The sequence below is a fragment of the Pseudonaja textilis genome, chromosome Z (genome assembly GCF_049901715.1).
Source record: "Pseudonaja textilis isolate UNSWEBS1 chromosome Z, rPseTex1.2, whole genome shotgun sequence".
Lineage (NCBI taxonomy): Eukaryota > Metazoa > Chordata > Lepidosauria > Squamata > Elapidae > Pseudonaja > Pseudonaja textilis.
In genome coordinates, this window is record NC_142008.1 from 135,616,622 (window position 1) to 135,638,129 (window position 21,508).

At 40.7% G+C, this 21,508-nt stretch overlaps 1 protein-coding gene across 9 annotated transcripts in view; it reads left to right on the forward strand.

Moving 5' to 3' along the window:
* KREMEN2 (kringle containing transmembrane protein 2) overlaps positions 1-21,508 on the forward strand; it is a 47,045-nt gene that overhangs the window by 21,226 nt on the left and 4,311 nt on the right. For all 9 annotated transcript variants that reach the window (XR_003375110.2, XR_015740292.1, XR_015740293.1 and 6 more), the window contains exons 5-7: positions 11,884-12,216; positions 13,888-14,016; positions 18,046-18,118. Coding sequence is in view for 1 of the 9 variants with exons in the window: in XM_026711842.2 (XP_026567627.1) it covers positions 11,884-12,216; positions 13,888-14,016; positions 18,046-18,118 (535 nt within the window). In the remaining 8 variants the exon portion in view is untranslated. The remainder of the gene's footprint in view (positions 1-11,883; positions 12,217-13,887; positions 14,017-18,045; positions 18,119-21,508) is intronic.

Sequence of the window (21,508 nt, forward strand, 5' to 3'; positions counted from 1 at the left end):
AGCAGAAGTAGCCTGCAGTACTGCACTCTAATCTCTGCGCCACAAGGTTCAAACAAGAAAGGTAGAAGAGTGCCAGCTTGCTGCCCTTTTTCAATCTCTTTCATTGGATTGGATCACTTTTCAAAGCCTCAAAGAGAGTTCAAAGTATCATGGGGACATAGGGAGGGCAATGACAATTGGTTGGAAGAAGTGCCAGACAGCTTACAAGATAGAAGGTAAAATCCTTGCTGAATCCATCACGCTGGCATAAGATAAGTTTTAAGATGAACACTGGCATGGAAATGCTGCTTACATTTGGAAGGGTAAATTGCTGGCTATGGAGAAGAGGATAAAGTTCCATGAAATTGGGTGGGATGAAATCCTAAGAAGAGGCATTCATAGATTCAAAGGCATCTGAGGCAAGAGGGATAGGCAGGGTGAAAAAAATGACAAAAACAGTGTCATGCTATCATGATGAACTCTGGTGTGTGTACCATGTGACTTTGCACACATGTGCAGAAGGAGATGAGCTTGCATTGTTGAAGATGCAACTTTGTTTTCCTCATTTAAGATGACAGCCTCCAATCCTGCAGACTCTTCTGCGTAAATTGTGTTTTCTTTTGTGGAAATGTATGCTGCAGCACAACACTATTTTTTAACCTGGGCTTAGAAACTTCCACTGTTAATGATTCAGGGATGTGCTTGAGTTCATATTTTACTATAGCAGAGAGTGTATTTGCAAGTTTTATTTGCAAGTGCCATAACCCTTATTATAAATATAGGAAGGACGCTTTAGGAACGAACTGTTGCACATTTTTTTTTGTATAGGAGAGAAGGATGGTATTTACTTTGGCCGTTGGCTGTAATTTGCTCCCATCCTGCTAGTTTTATGTTCTCAACATCTGGAATGCAGTTATTTATTTATTTTAACTAGTGTTAGTTTTCAGGAATTTTGTTTTGTCTTCCTGTTTATCTAAGATGCAGCTGGACTCTTTCGTGATTTTGACTGTGACAACAGCTTAGTATTATTTCCATTTTAATTTGTTTTTAATAACCATAGCAAGTTAGGACCTACCACTATGTAAGAGCTCTTTAACGTGTGAGGCGGTGCACTGACATTTTTCCATAATACAATTGCAACTTAGAAGGCACATAATAAACACAACAAGGCAGTGTTTGCATTGTTCAGAATATGTGCATGAGATGCACACTGAGTAATTGTGGAAGAAGTGGGAGGTGCTAAAAAAGGTTGTGTGTTTTTTATGACTAATAGTTCTGTAATTGCGAGCTCCAGCCTGGCCTTTTCTATCTGTTTTTCTCTTTTGAATTGTTCTTTGCTCCTTTAAATTTAATAGTTTTATTTTAAAAAGGAAAAGAAAAAAAATTCTTCCAGCTCACCAGTATCTTCTAGAGGCAATGTGATGAGGACTGCTCCTATCTATCATTTCCAGAGTCCTTCCAGCTTGTTCTGCTATGGTATCCGTTTTATATCCTCACCCTAGTCTAGTCAATTTCATATGCCTTTGTCAATTTCACTATACTAACTAGGCAAAGACATATGAAATTGACTCCGCTTTATACCTAAAAGTAAAATCAATAGTACTGCTTTGAAATATATATCACATAAAAACTTGGAAAACAAAAACTAGCCAGAATGGTAGGGAGAACAGTTTTGTTTAAAGAATTAACCAGACAGTTGGTTCCTTCTTTGCATGGTTCATCAAATTAAGCAGCTGAATCCACCTTGCTACTCCCTTCCTTTACCTTTTAAAGTTGGTAGGAAAACTTTTCCCCATAAAGGAGAAAGAAAAACCGAGTGTTTCTGCAAGGCGGGGGGAGAAATAAATCCACCCCTTGCTTTTCTAATTTTGCCACTTCCCTGTTTCCCGTTTGCCAGCACCTCCCTGGGGATTATTTTCTGGTGGTGGGCTGAGTTGGGTCCATGTCCCATTGCCTGGGGTGACTTGTTCTGCACCCACCTGGCCATGCCCACTTGGCCACACCCACATGGTTGCATTCACCTGGCCACACCCACCCAGCTACCCTGAGTCATCTGCACTGAGCTGGCTGCACCTAATTCTCTGCATTCACCTGGCCACACCCACTCAGCCACACCCACAAGATGGCACTCAGATGGCCGCGCCCACCCAGTCATGCCCACCTGGCTGTTGTGAGTCGTCCCATTCCATGTACAGATAGTCTTTGATTTAAAACTATAATTAGGACCAGCATTTCGGTTGCTAAGCGAGGCAGGTGTTAAGTGACTCACACTTCATTTTATGACCATTTTTGCCACGGTTAAGCAAATCATAGCAGGTTTTACATCAGCTTTGACTTGGTATTTCAGCTGGAAAAGTCACAAATGACCTCAGGATAATTCAACCATTTTAAATATATGCCAGTTGCCAACTCCTGAATTTTGGTCACATGACTATAGACATGCTGGATGTTGTATGTGTGAGGACTGGTCATAAGTCAATTTTTCAGTACCATCAAGGACTACTTGTCTGTCTCAAGAGCTGGTATATATTGGCATAAATATTGGGGGAGGGGGAGAATTTCAGGAATGTCAAAGTTAATGACATTGAGGGCCGCATCAGGGCTGTAGTTGACCTGGGGGCTGGGTGGGTGTGGCTGACTGGGTGGGTGTGGCTGACTGGGTGGGTGTAGTCAGCTTGATGCCACTCATTCGGCATGGCCAACTGGGTGTGCATGGCCAATTTGACACCACTCCCCAAACTGCTGGCATGTTTCCTCTTCGCACTGGGTAGACCAGGCCAAAACGATCACTTGAGACTTTCAAGAAGAGATTGGACTCACACCTGTCGGAAATGGTGTAGGGTCTCCTGCTTGGGCAGGGGGTTGGACTAGATGACCTACAAGGTCCCTTCCAACTCTGATTATCTGTTACATCTGATGTGGGCTATCCCCTTACATTTTCCGAGATGGCCCCATTGGCCGGATCTGACCACATTATGGGCCAGATCTGGCCCACGGGCCTTATGTTTTACACCCCTGACATATTTGATCAATCCCTTTGGCTGGTTATAGTTGCTTACTATGTGAATAGGAAATGTAGCTTAAGGTGATCCAGATATTTCACATCTTGTTTTAAACAATTCCAGATTTAATTAGGATTAGATTAAATTAAATTATCTTTTCCTGGACAGTTGCAACTAGATTCAGGAGGAATTAATGGCCAATTCTGAGATCTAGGTGACATCCTAAAGAAGAATAGATTTTCTTTAGCGTCATCTGCATTCTGATTTTCACACAAATATACCTGTGACTACATGGGGTGATTAAAAAGGCCAAAAGGGATGTGAGTGAGTAAAACATACCCTTGTCCACAGGGGTAGGATTCTACTGGTTCTGTCCAGCTCTGGAGAACCAGTAGCGCTGAAGAGCAGCAGACATAGAACCGGTTCTATGTCTGCTGCTGTTTTGGCGCACCTGCCTGCCCGGGCTCTTACCTGACCTTTTATTTCCTGCTTTTTCAACCTCAGCTGCCATGCGAGGCACAGCTGCGGTTGAAAAAGCAGGAAAAAAGTGCTTTTTCAAACGCTGCTTCCCTGCACACAGCACTGCTCAGCTGTCCAGACAGCAAGCTGACAAAGATTTACACACACGCAGAACGAACTGGTAGTTAACCCTGTCAGATCCCACCCCTGCTTGTCCAGCTTCTCCACAATCAGACAATCTAGTTGTGCCTTCTTTGCAATGGCTGCAGATATTTTGCCATGTTTAAACTCATTCTGCCAGTCACTGAGTTCAACAAATCAATTGCCTGGGAGAGAATGGCTTCAGTTGTCAAGAACTTCAGCTTTGGTGCTACCGGAAATCCCTTCTCCTTACAAACATTTGTTAAAGGTAGCTCCAGGTAGCCATTCTCTGACTGAGCATGCTGGTTGAGGAATTCTGGGAGTTGAAGTCCACACATCTTAAAGTTGCCAAAGTTGAGAAACACTGCTCTAAACAGCTGAGTGTCTTCCTAACGTGGACTCCAGTGATCATCTTTTTTCTGCCTTCCAAATTCATGGCCAACTAAGGAGCTCTTCAGCAATTGACATCATGGCAATAATTTCCCACAACTGATTTGCAGTGCTGGAGCACCATGGAGGTTCGGATGGACAGTTTTTCTATACCAAGGACTCTTACTTCTCCACTTGGCATTTGCTTGGAGGTTTCCGCCCCCTTTCTTCTATTCAATCCCACTTGATTTTTAGAGATTGCCTGGACAAGTCGCTACAATTTTCTTGGCAAGATTTTTGGGAAGTGATTTGCCATTGCCTTCTTCCCAGGGCTGAGAAAGAGTGATTGGTACAAGATCATCCACTTGGATTGGTGGCTAAGGTGGGACTAAAACTCATGGTCTCTCAGTTTCTACCCTGATGCCTTGATCACAACGCCAAACTGGTGCTAAGATAGCAATCCTCAAATTAGCCTCCTTTGTGTATTAAATTCCATCTATCAGAGAACCTGGTTTTGGACAGCATCTGGATGAATTGGCAAGAAGGGTCAGATTGACAGAAACTGGGTGAGTGTATCATGATGTAAGTCTTACCTCTTTCCAGGCTCAATTACACTATAAGTCACGGACTACCTATAGCTGACCCTTTTTTCCCTAGCCCAAACCTTTTAGAGGTTACTCTAGTCCTGGATTTTCAGGACTGTTAACATGCCTGCCTCATCTTAACTAGAGCCTGGTTGTTTTGCACTTTTTTTTTTTGGCATCCTTGACTTTATCTTTTAGGCTGTTTCTCAACTTGGGGAGGAGAATTGCATTCCACGTTGACTGCTTCAGCATGCCACCATTATTATACGTCCTTCTGGTTGAGAAACCTCAAAATCTAATGGATTTTGCAACCCTATCAGGGAACCCAATCTTATTTCTCCTAGCAAGTTTCACCATACCGCAAAACTGCCCTGCAATATTTTTCCACCTTCTTTAAACAAGTTTCCACAGAAGGGCAGGTAGCACCCTACAGGATTATGCTGACTTTGAGAATTTACATGCAGGAAAAAAAAAGCATGTACAGGCAGTCCTCGACTTACACTAGTTCATTTAGTGACCATTCAAAGTTACAACGGCCCTGAAAAAAAGTGACTTATGGCCATTTTCCATAGTTATGACCATTATAGCCTCCTCATGGTCACATGATCTACATTAAGGTGCTTGACAACTGATTCACATTTATGATAGTTGCAGTGTCCTGGGGTCATATGAGCCTGTTTTGTGACCTTCTGACAAGCAAAGTCAAGTTTAAGATTCACTTAAAAATGTGTTATTAATTTAACAACTGCAGTGATTCACTTAACAACTGTGGAAAGAAAAGTCATAAAATGGACCAAAACTTATCAACATTTTTTTCACTTAGCAACATAAATTTTGAGGTCAACAATGGTCATAAGTTGAGGAATACCTGTAAAAGAAATTTTCCCTAGTACCAGTAGTTTAGGGATGTTTTTACACAATGCACAACAACAACAACAACAAAAAAGACTGTGTATTTTTTTGTGCTCACCTTTCGGTTAGCTTGAGGGGTTGGCTTATGGTATTCTTGCCTGTCCTCAGAGTTCCAGGCAGTCCCAACAATCTCAGGTCTGTTTCCAAATTTAGTGGGGGTGGGAGAATGGGACTGGGAAGTAGAATAGGTGCTCTGCAAAAGTTCTGTAAAATTGAGAATAGTTTAATCAACGCTTGTACATCCCGTCAAAGGGAGCTACCTACCTATGCAGAGTATTATATTATGCATATAGTTCTTCTAAACAGCTGCATTCCTGGGTTCCACCTTCCTCTTATCTCAGGTTGCATACAGAAATGGATGAGCTGATGAGGCATAATTGTTAAATCTGAGCCAGCTGCAAGATATAAGAATATTGCTTGCATAGGAAAAGATCCAACTGTTTATGTAGGTGAATCTTACCTTTGGCCAGGTTATAACAGTTCCATGATAGTTGGATGCAATGTTTAATACTCCCTGTTAATTGTCTTTAACATTATGATGTGGGATGTAGTACTGTAGCTGTTGACAAGCTTGGTTCAGCCAAGTGCTTACTGCTTAGCCTTAGGCAAGTTGTTCCCATTCAGTTTTCACCAGCCCTCTCTAATCATAAAGGCTATGCAGCAATCCAGGTTCAGAGGTCTACACTGAATTTTGAGCATACTTAGGCATGCACATAGCGCTTGCTGTGAACACCTTTTCCTGGAATTGTATGTGAGTAAAATAGGGTATAAATCTAATAAGTAAGAAGAAGGATATGTCAGGGCAAGAATATAGGTTATATACTAGCGGGAGATGGGATACATTTAAAAATGAGAGGAACCCCTTTCTCCAGTTTTATGAGAATTCAACAGAGTTATTAAGAGAGGTTTAGCAGAAACATGGAAATGTTGGAAATCTCGTCTCTTCTAGGATACTCATATCTGGACCTTACCTCTTGCTACTTATAGTGGCTGGGCAATTCTCACTGGTTCCCAGGCAATACTTTATGGACATCTTCACAGTCCTGTTGTATATGTGAAAGAGTTTTTTCATCACCTATCTTGTCTTGCTGGCAATAGCAATCGGGGGAAAAATTAAATTTTATAATGCAACCTGCTGGTCATGGGGGAAGAGGAAATGACCTTAAGGGATAGGAGGAAGAGGCATAGCAGATAAAACGGGCCTCAGCCCAGAGCAAGAATGTAGTATGTGTAAATACCTCAGGCAGGCCCCCTCCCTGGTTTTCAAGAAGATAAAAAGAGGGAGGGTGTGCTTTCCAGCCAGTGTATGGGGGTTGGATAGTTAGGTAGCAATTGTGAACTGTTTCCTTAAGCAAATGCATCATATGCAAATGCAATGTAGTTAAGGTATCCTGGGAAATGTAGTCCATGTCACGTGATCACATCTGTAATCCCAATTGGTCACTAAATTGACCCTCGATGGGTTGGGGAGTTTTCCTCACTCTTGGCTGAACTCATGGACTCATGGTAACTGTTCTACTTCTATCGTTACAAGATGGGAGAAAAAGGATAGGAGGTCAACCATTTTTTTACCTACAAGTTATGCAAAGGATTGGTCATTAAAGAAGAACTTTGTCACAAATGTGAGTTATGAGGATACCTGATGAACCAATAAAAGTACTTTGTTATGGATGTTTTGTGGAGTTAATCTATCTGCATCTGTACAGGATACAGAGTAGTAAAAATATGGTTATTTGAAGTCCTGAAGCCCATCAGTATAAAGACAGTTAATTTGGATTTGTGATAAAGCAAAGTAATGTTGAAGCCAGGAGAGAATGTGGAATGCTAAGTTCTGTGCCTCAGTTTGAATTGCAGGGAGGGGCAAGAATACCCCCCTTCCCCTTTTATGCAAGAGACTTTTCAAATATCCTATGCTTTGGCTTTCAAAAGCAATCAAATTTGCCTCCTTCGATCCTTTTTTCCCCCTCTTCCTTTACTGAGGCAGGATTCCTTTGTCTTTGTATCAAGCCAGGAAGGGGCGAAAGAAGTGCTGTGTCTCAAATTACAACTCCTAACTCAGAAAGAACCAATTTGTAAAAGAAAGGGAGGGGCCAAGTATATCATATCCATCCCTGTATTCATCCAATTACAAACCCTTTCCAAATCCAATGAGAAAGTTTCAGAAATCTTGCTGGCATTTCTAGAAAGGAAAACTAACTTTGCCCTGCTCATTTCAGCTGAAAGTCTTTGCATTTTTCCAGCTCAGAGGCAATAAGAGAAGCCTCTCCAGCTATTTTTACAACTGCTCTGGCTGTTTTATTGGGGGTCATAATTCATTACTGACAGACCATCTTCAAAGCAAAGAAGGCTAATCCTAGCAACGTTTTAAAAAGGAACAATTTCTCTTTCTGCTCAAAACCTTAAAATTTCTTCATGTTCCCCTATCTTTATTAAACAATTAAAAAAATACATATAACACTGCAAGCAAACCCTTGGAGTGTTGTATTCGATTGATTGGTTTTTCTTCCAGCAAGGAAACAATAAATTCCTCTGGAGTTCACCCCCCCCCCATAGACTCAAGCAAAGCATCCCACAGCACTATCTCATGGTCAAGAAGAAATTTCCCAGAGTTTACCAATACGTGCTTGCAATGATAATCCCTTTTTGCAATTATTGTGGACAATTTAATCAATTTAATTCAAATGTTCCAAGATTAACTGCAACCTAACAAACCTAAGCAAAGCAGCCCAGAGCTACATCTGGTGCTCAAGGAGAAATTTCCCAGAGTTTGATTTTTTTTTTTTACACAGTTTCTCAAATTTGACCAGAGTGTTTATCAAATGATAATTCCTTTTTGCAATTATTGTGGACAATTTATCAGTTTAATTCAAGGTTCCAGGATTAACTGCAACCTAACATGGGCGTAGCAACAGCGTCTTCCATGCATATTTCTGCGTTTAGCCATCCAGTCTTCTGACTTCGCTATGCAACCTCTACTGCCACCTTGTGGAGCAAGGCATATAACAGGCATATTTTTGCGTTTAGCTTCCAAGTCTTCAGACTTCGCTACGCATATTTCTGCATTTAGCCCTCGAAGTCTCAGACTTTGCTATGCATCCTCTAGTGCCCCCTTGTGTAGCAAGCACATATCGCACCCTACAAACTGCTATACTGTGTGCTGTGCTAGCATTGCCCAGACTCTGCAACGCCACCTACATGCTCAAGTATTAAATCCAGCAGCAATTCTACTTTCTGCTACCTGCTTTCAGCGCACCCTACAAAAAAAGGGAATTACATGGAAAATCACTAAATTTTCCAAAAGTCACCTTTTACCAATTTGAAACATGGCAACTGCTTCAGCCTTGACGGATGTCCCTGAAGTACCAGAGGACTTGAACCCTCCACCCACCCTTGCTGTAAATATGGAGCCTGTTCCAGAAACCCAGTTTCAGATGTCCAAATCTCTATGGAAGCGGCAATACCTCCGAAAGCCTACGCCCTCAGAAAGAGTAAGAAGCTTACGAAACCCATGGAAGAACACTTGAGGAACTGTTATTAAGCCTGGTTTCACTTAGTCTTTTATTTAAGTATTAAATGCACAAAACATTAAACAACTTTTTGGTAGATATCCTTTTTTAGATAATTAGGACAAAGAAGTGGCGTTGAGTTGGCCATACCCGCCCAGTCACATGACCACCTAGCTGTGCCCACACAATCACATGACCATCCAGCTATGCCCACCCAGCCAGTCATTAGGGCAGAGATCCCCTTGCTAAAAATTTGAAGCCCACCCCTGAATGAAGGTGTATATCGACCTGCATGACCTTAGTTTCTTAGTCTAATTCAGTGGCCCCCAACCTTTTTTGTGCCACGGCCTGGTACCGGCATCACAAAATGATCTGCGGCCCAGTACCAGCATCAGCATGCATGACAAGGCAAGCCGAGCCGAGCAACCGGCCAGCCAGCCGTCCCCCGCTTCTCCCCGCCACCTTCAACTCCTCCTTTGTACCTTTGTCAATGGGCTTCGCTTCGGGACGGCTTCGGGATGGTCGCTCGGCTCACCTTGCCTTGGGTGCTGAAAGAATCCTTGCGCCTTAGGTTCGTTCGAAGCCCCCCCCCCCCTTCGATGAAACTAAGGCGCGAGGATTCCTTCAGGACCCAAACACCGCTTTCCAACCAGAAAAGCTCACCCGGAAGCACTTTCTCATCAAAAAAGATGGCGGCGCCCAGCAAACCGGTGGCCCGGTAGGAAATGTTCCATGGACTGGTACCAGTCTGCGGCCTGGTGGTTGGGGACCCCTGGTCTAATCCACCTTGAAAGGCTGAGACTGACCTAGGAGCATGGACTCAAGGAATTTCAGCCTTTCTTTCCTCCTTTTGACAAATAGTCCAATTTCACAAGAGATGAACAATAAAAGTTTACTGACAAGACATCAGCTAAGATGATAGGTAGCCCTTGTTTAAAAAATATTCATTCAAACATTCAAAGTTATGATGGGACTGAATAAGGAGGACCACCTCACATGTCACAATATACTGCAGTCACATGATTGCTACTTGTGACCTTTGCTGTTGATTTCCGACAAGCAAAGTCAATGCGGAAGCCAGCAGGAAGTCTCACATTATGAGTACATGGCCATGGGACATTGTAACCTTTGCAAGATTCATCAAACAACTGGGACTGTGAGAATTGCTGTCATAAGTTCAGCGTGGTCATGTAATGTCACACTTTAAATGCAGTCACTTAGCAACAGAGTTTCCAATTCTAATTACTGTTGGTAATTGAAGACTACTGGTGTACAAACCTCTATTTACTCTAAAAAGACTACAGGTAGTCCTCAACTTCCAATCACAATTGAGCTCAAAATTGATGTTGCTAAGTGAGAAATTGGTTGTGAGTGTTGTCCCATTTTACGTCTTCTCTTGCCATGTTTGTAAATAGAATCACTGCAGTTGTTAAGTTAGTAATGCGGTTGTTAAGTAAATCCAGCTTTCCCATTGGCTCTGCTTGTCAGAAGGTCTCAAAAGGGGAATCACCTGACCCTGGGAATTCTGCAACCGCCATAAATGTGAGTTAATTGTCAAGCATCTGAATCTAAATCATGTGACCATGAGATGCTGCAATGGTCATAAGGGTGAAAATTGATTGTAAGTCGCTTTTTTATTGCCATTGTAACTTCGACCAGTCACTAATCTAATTAGACATTTTTGATTGATCAAAATCCTTCAATATTAATTAGTTTAAGAGATATTCTCTGAAGTCACAAATTACATTAAATCATTGTGTGGATTTCTCTCTAAACATATTTGGAAGGTAGGTAAGTGTTTATGTTTTGACGCAAAATCACATAGGAAACTAATGCTGAATTATCCAAATTTGAAAATAGAGAAGAGGATCTTCAGCTTGAATATCTGGACCAAACAAAGGATAAATACCTTAAGTTAGTTGATTTTTAGTAGTTGTTTTAAATATTTTGAGGGATTGTATTCTGAATATGATTTACCCCTAACATCTGTTTGGCAGTATATATTGTTGAAACATGTACTGACAAAACAGCACAATCCAGATGCTTTTAGCAGTTTTAGAAGTACCTGGAGTCTTGAGATCCTTAAAAGATGCAGCACTTAAAATGAACCCAACAATTCAGTTTTATATGAATTTAAAAAATAGAAGGATGACTAGCTTTAATTACATATCTGTATTGTGGAATGAAGGATTGGAATATTCAATTTTGGAAAAATCAAGGTGCAGCTTTTTTAAAAAAATAATAATCATAATTTTTAATAAACATAATTATTTTTAAGAATTTAAGAAATTCAACATAACATTATTTGATGTCTACCAGACTTCTCAAAGTTTTAAAAATGTTGGACATTAGATTTTTTGTACTGGCATTATAAATACTTTTAAAATCATTTTGAAAAGAAATGGAGTGTAAATGAAATATTTATTATATTCCTAAAACAAGGAATTTGGTGTTTTATGAAGAGGTTTGGCTGTATTCTAAACCTAGGTTTTGGTAAAGTGTATAATTTAAATAAAGTTTATCTTCCTGATATGAGTCCGCATATTGATTCAGCATATGAGTTCTCTTGTCTATCTTTGAAATCTTTTTATTCCAAAAATAAGAAGGTGAAGCAATAGGTTTCTATATGGTCTAGATTTAATCATAAGAACTGAAATAATCTCGTTTCAACATAGAATGGATTTTACATGCATTTGGATCTTTTAAAATTAACTTTTTATTTTCTGTTCTGTTACATTTAGATTATTTTCATCATTATATATTAACTACTAAGTACCCTTTTATGTTGATGTTGCACTTCTCTGTATTTCAGCATTTTTAAAAATTTAAAAATATTTAAATTTCATAACCTGAAAATGAACTCGATTCATCAGATGGTTTTCCTTTAATATTGATTTCAATTCTATTCTGATTTTTCTCCTCCCGTTCCAGTCTCCATGGGGGCCTGTCAGGGGAACTTCAGTGATCTGTCTGGAGTGATCTACTCTCCTCAGTTCCCAGATGACTATGAAGCCAACAGCAACTGCAGCTGGGTCCTTTATCCTGCAGGTTGTGATTCTATAGAGCTCAGCTTCCGGATCTTTGACGTACGTGATCCAAACGACCACCTAGAGGTCCGCGATGGACATAGCAATCTTTTACTGGCCCAGTTTGATGGGCGCCGAAGGCCAGCTGTACCTCTGCTGTTCCCCACGGACTGTCTTTCTCTCTCCTTCCAATCAGACCAGTTTCTGCAAGCCCAAGGCTTTGCCATCTTGTATCGAGGTAGGCACGGAACTTTGGCTTCCTGGATGATGCTGTCACCTGACTAAAATGTTAGAGGAAAGTTCTAAAACTTACCTGATGATGTTCCATAGGAGCTCTTTCTCTCTCCCCCTCCCCTTCTGTCTCCCAAGTGGCCCTGCTTACAGAGGGGGACAGGGGCAACCATCTTAGTAAGGGAAATGAAGTCAACTTTTCAGGCAATGTAACCATAGATACCTATGACCTGCGTGGTAAATTGTACTCACTTGTACTAGTGACGTCTTATCCTTGCATTCTGGGCTCAGTCCAATGCCTTTTTTCCTTGTGCTTGTTTCCCAAATTAGTAGATCCTAGATCCACATGTATTAGGAATACAGATGTTCTGCCTTGGAAAATATTTCAGGATTCCTTGAGAAACTCCAGAAATCTATTACCCAGATCTATTGCTGTCTGGCCTATATGAAACATGTTTCTTCCTAAATCAATCAATCAATCAATCAATCAATCAATCAATCAGGATAGAGCTGGAAGGTACCTTTGAGGTCTTCTAGTCCAATCCTCTTCTCAAGCAGGAGACTCTATACCATTTCAGACAAATGACTTTTCAGTCTCTCCTTACAAACCTCCAGTGATGAAGCATCTACAACTTCTGAATGCAAGCCATTCCACTGGTTAATTGTTCTCACTGTTATGAAGTTTCTCCTTAATTCCAGGTTTTTTCTCTCCTTGATTAGTTTCCATCCATTGTTTATTGTCCTGCCCTCCAGTGCTTTGGAAAATAAGTTGACCCCTTCCTCTTTGTGCCAGCCTCTCAAATACTGTTATCATGTCACCCCTAGTCTTTCTTTTCTCCAGACTAGCCATACCAATTCCTGCACCCATTCTTCATCTGTTTTAGTGTCCAGGCCTCTAATCATCCTAGCTACTACTATTCTCTGCACTTTTTCCAAAGTCTCAACATCTTTTTTGTAATGTCCCCAATTTTTTAAATTACATTTTTTCTAATTACATTTTTACATGTAGTGTAAGTAATTTTTGTAATATCCCCAAAGGTTAATGTAGGCCAGTTTCTCTTGACATCCCTTTGAATCTTTCTGTAGCCCGTGATCAGTAATCTGGCTGTGTCACCAGAGATCTCTTTTAATAGAGATGGCAGAGCTGAATTTGCAAGGTTGTGGGGACACAATTGTCCCAGGCTTTCACAAGGTATGGTTTGGTAATTGAAATGAGTGGTTTTCATCAGTAGTTGTCATCTCAGTAATAAGAAGAAAAGCTAAATTGATATATTGTGCATTGTGAAGGAAAGGTCAAATGGACATTTTGCTTTTGAGCGTCTCCAAATCTTAAAGATGCTTTGAACTGGCTCCTTTTGCAGTGAAGTTTTTGTTTGGCTGGCTGATTTAAATTCTTGTATTTTATTCAATCTTTTTCTAAAGCAGCAGTCCATAACTTCCACTAATTGAAAAATGGTCTCCGTATGGGGAAGACTCTAGGCCAGTTCCAAAAAGTTACTAATGAGCTGCATTTCTTGCATTTGTGCAACCTGCTCTTGCTACAGCTCTCATCATGGCAAAATTGGTGAGGCTGGTGTTACTGTTTAACATATGACGAAAGCCTGAGATTTAGATAAGAAGTTAAGTTGAAAATCCACTGTAAAGTCCTTTGTGATTCATGATTCTGATTTCCTTCCAGGATTGAAAGCTTCCTCTGTCAATTTACGGACCTTTCCAGGGGATGGATCCCGTCTGACTCCTACGTCTTCTGATTGGCTGAATTCAACATGGACCTACAGTGCCAATGACTCTGCCATTGGGGTAGGAGGTAAAGGACTAGATTGGATGGGATGTATTATACTATGAAGCTGTTATATGTTATATAAACAGATTCTTTGACACTGTAGATTTGCCTTGGACCAAGGAACCCTTTGAGCCGTTCTACTTATACCCTTAAATTTACAATATTTGAAAGAGAGGAATTCGAAGCAGATAATTCATTTGCAAGATGAAATGTACTTAATTCTTTTTCCTATCTATTTCTTTCATCTGAATCTAGGGTGAGCCAATTGTATGTACCACTGTTTGGCATACATCTTCAGACTCAGTGTTTTTTAGAATCACCAGATCACAGTGCTTAAAACTGCCGTTGTCTGATTTTGCTCTCAAAATATGCTTAAAAGATGAGGCATACCAAGGTTTAATCCACTTTTTTTTTTGCATTTTAAATCCTTTCTAAAGCCTTCCAGATGTGGAAAAATGTAAAGCTAAAAATGTTGCCTGCCCATCTTCTTCCTGTTATAATTTTATTTTTAGTTAAAATTATCTCCCCCCCAAAAAAATCCAAAAAAGGACAAAAACACAAAACACAAAACCACCAAGGCATTTTAAAAGCCCATTAAAAAGAATTTTTAACCCCCCCAACACATATACACATATTATTCCCCCTTCTGAATACTGATTAATACATTAATATATTCTATCCATCTTCTAAATCATTGTTTCTCAATCTCACGACCTTGGAGATTTGTGGACCTTAATGACCAGAATTCCCCAGTCAACAGCATTGGCTGGAGAATTCTCGGTGTTGAAGTCCATACACCTTCAAGTTGCTGAAATTCAGAAGTACTGTTCTAAGCAGAGCACTCTTTCAGCATTTTCTCCCACAGATGATGATGCTTGGATATTTTCAAGGCTTATAATTTGGAACGGATCAATAAGTATGGATGGAAAGCAGATCCCCAACCTTGTATCCTACCTATTGATTCTTTGCAGAATTTTTCTTTCTCATAAATAATTCCTGGCTGAAACAAAGAAACAAAAACCCACTGGGGTGCTCTAAAACTTATTCCAAAAGTATCTAAAACATATTTTTCAAATGGAAAATAAGAGTAATTGAGGAATGGGTTCTCTTCACATTTTTACATGAACTATTCCTTCTTCCTCAGATTATGAATTGCAGCAAGGCTATCTACAGGTAGTTCTCGATTTATGACCACAATTGAGCCCCAAAATTGTGCTTGTTAAGTGAGACATTTGTTAAGTGAGACTTTTGTTAAGTGAGACATTTGTTAAGTGAGTTTGCCCCATTTTACAACCTTTCTTGCCACAGTTGTTAAGTGAATCACTGTGGTTGTTTAGTTAGTAACATGGTTGTTAAGTGAATCTGACTTTCCTGTTGCCAAAAGGTTGCAAAAAGTGATCGTGTGAACTTGGAACACGGCAACAGTCATAAGTATGAAACAGCTGCTAAGAATCTGAATTTTGATCACATCTTCATGGGGATACTACAAAGTTTTAAGTGTGAAAAACAATCATAAGTCACTTTTTTCAATGCCTTTAGAACTTTGAACTGTCATAAATGAACTGTTGTAAGTCGAGGACTACCTGTATTCTTTCATTGCCACACATTTGGAGTGTGTATTTTTCTAAACAAGTTCATACGAGATAGTCCTCAACTTACGATCTGTGGCTTAGCAACAGTTTGAAGTTATAATAGACCTCCTGGAGGGGGCTACTTCTGACCAGATTCAAAGTTCTGATGATTGTGCTCCCCGTAGTCATGTGATCCAACTTTGGGTGCTCACGAACCAGGTCCCGTTTATGGTTTTTGCAATGTCCCGTGGTTGTACAACTGCAACTTTGCCAAAACCCAACATTTACCTTTGGGTTTTGGCCAATTACACCCACAGTAAATCATTGCTTCACTAAATGACTGTGGTGTTTCATTTAATGACTAGAGCAAAAAAAGATCAATTTTGTGACAGATCCCTTTTTATGATCGTCATGACTTCTGACCATCATGGGCAGCTCCATTATGGTCATAAATGAAGAACTGCCTGTAAAGAAATATTAGAAAGACAATAGGTAATTATTTAAATATATCTAGTGCTCTGTAAAATTAGACACAGGATAAACAAACAAACAAAAAACACTGAAAAGGGATACAGTCATTGTAAACAGGTAATAGTGGTTATGGAGAAGAAACAGATTGATGTGCAGCTCAGCTTTTCCTAATATGGTCTCGCTCCAGATGTGCCAGCGTAGCAACTCTTCTAATTCTGAGACTGTCTGGTCAAACTGGGGCATCGCAGTCTTGCAATGGACCACTGCAGCAGTGTTTATCACCCGTGGCAACTTGAAAATATGTGGACTTCAACTCCTAGAACTCCCCAGCCCCAATTCTGGGAGTTGAAGTCCACACATCTTCAAATTGCCACGATTGAGAATCATTGATGGCCTCTTCCTCTCATTTTGATATTTGTTTCATTTTATTTTATTTCTATTCTGCCTTTATATATAACTCAGGGTGGCAATCATATTCAACACACCTTCCTCCTGCTTTTTCTCACAAGAACAATCCTGTGAGGTGGGTTGGGCTGAGAGAGAGGGCCCAAAGTCATCCAGCTGACTTTCATGGCTAAAGTGTTACTTGAAGTCACGATTTCTTGCTTTCTATCCTTGTGTCTTAACCAGTGGTGGGATTCAACCAGTGTAACCACCAGTTTAGTGCGCGTGCTCTTCGCCTGCACAGAGTTTTAAAAACAGCCATTTCTAGCTAAAACTTACTTCTGCTGCAGACCGGAGAGTGAAACAGCTGAGGCGTGGTAATCTGCTGTGCCGCGTGAATCAGCTGGGCTTCAAAAGAAGGAAATAAAGGATAGACTAGGGCAGGGGCAGGTGGGCGGGGCCAACGGATCGCCAGAACTACCAGTTCACCCAAACTGGTCCGTACTGCAGAATTCCACCCCTGGTCTTAACCATTGAACCAAACTGATTCTCTTTGCATTTATATACACATATATACTTTATATATGTATTATGTACTTTAGATCAGTCTCTTTTTGATCAAAATTGGGTGAATGAACACACCCAGGATCTAGCAAATAACCTCTTATTTGGGAGAAGACTTTGAATCTATTGCATGGGAAAATAACAAAAGCAAGATAAATCAGAACTTTATGCAGGAAAACAGATCACAGTGATGCACATAGAATGCAAAGTTAGCAACTTTGTAGATATATGCTTATTTGGCATTATCTTTTCTGCTGCCTTTATGGGAAAGGGAAAAGTAGTTTGGAAAACTCCCTTTTTGGCTTCTGTTCAGCCTCTGCCTTACCTGACTTCAGTTCTACTAAGTGTTGCTCTGCCAGTTCAAATCTGTCTGTTAAGCCAGAGGGACTAATAAGAGCACACCAAGCCAGAGCCAAAATTTCTCAGCTTGGCATATACTTCCATGACGCAGTCAAAGAAGAATGGAATGCACGCTGTCAATAGAAGGGGCCTTCCTTTGGCTATGTTCCTTTTTTGGCTTGTGTTCATGCAAACCTGAATGTGTGTATATATACATACATAGAAGTATACTGGGCCACACGTATTTTCATGGCAAGTATCTCTATTTTTGAGGTTTGTGCCACATTCTTAGGAAGATTGGCATCAGTAAATCACTCCTCTTGTCCATCAGGCTATCTGGGATTTAATATAATTAGTCATCTTCTAGCTTTCTGTCTCCTCCAGAATAATGAGGTTGCTGCTCTGCATTACCCATCCCATCTGGAAGACATTGGCACCATTCAGTATATTAAATTTGGCACCACCTAGTGGCAGAGGCTTTGCAATTATAGAGAAGTCGATGGGGGCTTTAAAACTGCCCCAGTTAGGCCAAAGGTAACCTGGCTTGGAGTTCTGTGATCACTTCTTAATTTATTTTAGTGGCAGGAAATTAAGGCACTTGAATTCTAATACATTTGGAAGGCACCAGGTTGAGGAGGCTGTTGTATTTAGCATGATGTTGAATTAATGGTTCAACGTTTGTTGAAGCCTCCCCATTGATTTCTTCTGTTCTTTTGTGTCACAGCTTGGGTGATGTACACGGCCACAGGGACCTTCATCTTAGCCATCATCATTGTCTCATACCATTTGCGCAAGAGGTAGGTTCAACTTGACTGGGAGATGTTGTGTAATTTGTTGTTCCAATTTCTTGGAGGAATGGAAGTCCAGGCATCCCTGCTGGGAACAAGGAGTGGTGACTTCCCTTCCTGTTTTGCAGGATGAAAGAGAATAAATTTTGGGAAAAGTAAGTTAAGGCCCAGAGATTGAAAAGAAGGTGTGTGGAGGCCGCATGGGTACAGGCAAATTCCCTGAGCCCCATGAAAGAAAAGTTGTCACCAAGCACAAGTACAGGCGGCCCCCAACCACTTATGACTCTGTGTGATGTATTCATGCAAGTTTCTGTGGATACTTGATACTTTTGCTACCGTTAAGTTAAGCCCAAGTTTAGCATTTTCAGAACAATCATTTCAGTTACACAATCATTTTGCCTCATTCATGGAACTTTAGGTATGTAGAAATTGTTTCTTCTATTTGTAATCTTCAAATATTTTGTCATGTACCTAAAACGAACAAAATGAAAAAAGAGACTTGCTAAAAAGAAAAGGACTGAATGCAGGTAGTCCTCAACTTATGACCACAACTGAGCCCAAAATTTGTGTTGCTAAGTGAAACATTTATTAAATGAGCTTTGCCCCATTTTACGACCTTTCTTGCCACAGTTGTTAAGTGAATCACTATAGTTGTTAAGTTAATAACACAATTGTTAAGTGAGTCTGGATTCCGCCGTTGACTTTGCTTTCAGAAGCTGGCTGAGAAGTTTACAAATGGTGATCATGCGACCCCAGGACAGTGCATCTGTCATAAATATAGGCCAGATGCCAAGGGCCTAAATTCTGATCACATGGCCATCGTGACAGCAATAGCACTTAGCACCACTTTACTGTGCTTTACAGCCCTCTCCAAGGACTTTACAGAGTCAGCACATTGCCCCCAACAACCTGGCTCCTCATTTTACTCACCTCAGAAGAAGGGAAGACTGAGCCAACCTTGAGTCTGGTGGGATTCGAACTGCCAAATTGCAGGCAGCTGGCAGGCAGCAGAAGTAGCCTGCAGTACCTCATTCTAACCACTGTGTTACACGGCTCATCACCATGATGCTGCAATGGTATTAAATGTGACAAACGGTTAAATCACTTTTTCGGTGCCATTGTAACTTCAAATGATCACTAAACAAATAAGTCAAGGGCTATCTGTAACTACGTGATATATTTGATTGGCGGAATTTGGGACCCTCAGTTTAGAAGCATACTTTATCAACTACAGCAAAAAATGTGAAAACCAATGGCTTTCACGGTTTTAATTTAGCTTCCTTTGAATTGGTCCATTATCCTTCTCATCTTGGTCTATATTGTCCTTGATTAGCCTAATGGAAGTGGTAGGAGGAAGCTTATGTTAAAGTTTGAATAGTATGCCTTTAATGGCAATCAACATAGCCACAGGACCTTTCCCCATTTCTGGGTTAAAGTGCTACCCACCCACTTTTTCCCTGAATCAACACAGAGGGAGAAGTAGTGGAGGGAATGGCCCTGAGGGGGCCAACATTTACTGCCCCCACCCCTAGGGGCCATGACCTCAACTACTTTTGGTATCTATTGCCTTGGTTGCATCTGTGTCCAGAGCCACTGCTGAATAGCCTTGTTTTGATTTGTGAATGGGGCAATTGTTACAGGCAAAACTATAGACCGTCTCCATTTGAATAAGTGATTAGAGGTCTAGGAAATCATCTAGCAAGATGGTGGGTACAGCCGTGCAGTCGAACTCCATCCCTTTTTCTATGTGGCATTGATGAATGTATAAAAGTGGGGAAGCTTTGACTGTGAGGAGCCATGGTGGTGTAGTGGTAGAATGAAGTATTGCAGGTTAATTCAGCTCACTGCTAGGAGTTCAATCCTGACTGGCTCAAGGTTGACTCAGCCTTCGGTAAAATGAGGATGCAGATTGTTGGGGCAATATGCTAACTCTGTAAACCGCTTAGAGAGTGCTACAAAGCACTATAAAGTGGTATAGTGCTATTACTAAGTGCTATTGTGAGGCCATCTTGCTTCTTTTGGCCCTGTCTTGCAGAAGTTGTGTGTAAGATTTGAGCTGTCTTCTGTAAGCTGGTATTTATGCCCTATTCTATTTGGCACCTCTTGAATTAAAATAATGTAAAATAAATGATTGGAAGAAAGAAAGAAAGAAAGAAAGGAAGGAAGGAAGGAAGGAAGGAAGGAAGGAAAGAAAGAAAGAAAGAAAGAAAGAAAGAAAGAAAGAAAGAAAGAAAGAAAGAAAGAAAGAAAGAAAGAAAGAAAGAAAGAAAGAAAGAAAGAAAGAAAGAAAGAAAGAAAAGAAAAGAAAAAGATATTAGGACAGAAATGGTCTCAGGGATGAAACTGCAGGTAGCGATGTCCGCTAGAGAAAATATCTGATAGACTAATTATTCAGCAACCTCCAGAAGAGAAGAGAAATGATTAAAACTGACAAAGACAAGGGAAATTAGCAAATAAGCACAGAAGCCAGTTCAGCCTCCTTCCTTCTCTGCATGAAGAAAAGCAAGACTTCTGCACACTAAAATAAAGATATGTTTCAGAATGCAGCTAAAGCAAGCAGGGATAAATATATCCTCACCTTCTCTTTCCTAGAAAATTTTGGAATGTGGCTGTCCTGTGATCTCCATTTTTGAGGTCAGCCACAGAAAGGGCTACAGGAAGTAATGGGTATGAAAGAAGTTTAGAATAACAGAGTTGGAAGGGATCTTGGAGGTTTCCTAGTCTAACCACCTGCTCAAGCAGGAGATCTTATACCATTTCAGACAAATGGTTGTCCAATATCTTCTTTAAAACCTCCAATGTTGGAGCACCCATAATTTTCGAAGGTAAGTTGTTCCAGTGATGAATTGTTCTTATCGTCACCACAAGCCAAAGAGGCCTCTTTGGTTCATGGTGAATGAAAGAAGACCCACCTATCCAAAGATGACCCAACAGATGCCATCTCCTCCCCCCAGGCCTAAGTTATAGCCAAACTCACTTAGTTCAAGGAACTAAACATTAATGAAGAAGGCTGAGCATTAAAGGCTGAGATGTAGGATGATAAATAATCAGAGGACAGGAGGCACACTAACATCTCCCCAAACTCTTCTGCAACCGGTCAGTTGACCTTATCTCAGGGGTGGGATTCAAAATTTTTAACAACCGGTTCTGTAGGCGTGGCTTAGTTGGTGGGCGTGGCCAACTCAATATCACTCACATCGAGGCACGCATCTCCTTGCCTGGCCTCTCATGATCATGGGGATGCTGCAACAGTTATAAGCGTGAAAAATGGTCATGTCACTTTTTTCAATGCCATTCTAACTTTGAATTGTCCCTCCACACAAGCAGAATACCAGCAAAGGAGGGAAAAAAAACTCCAGAGAAGTTTCAGAGACAGGAAGTCTAGTCCTGCCAAGAATG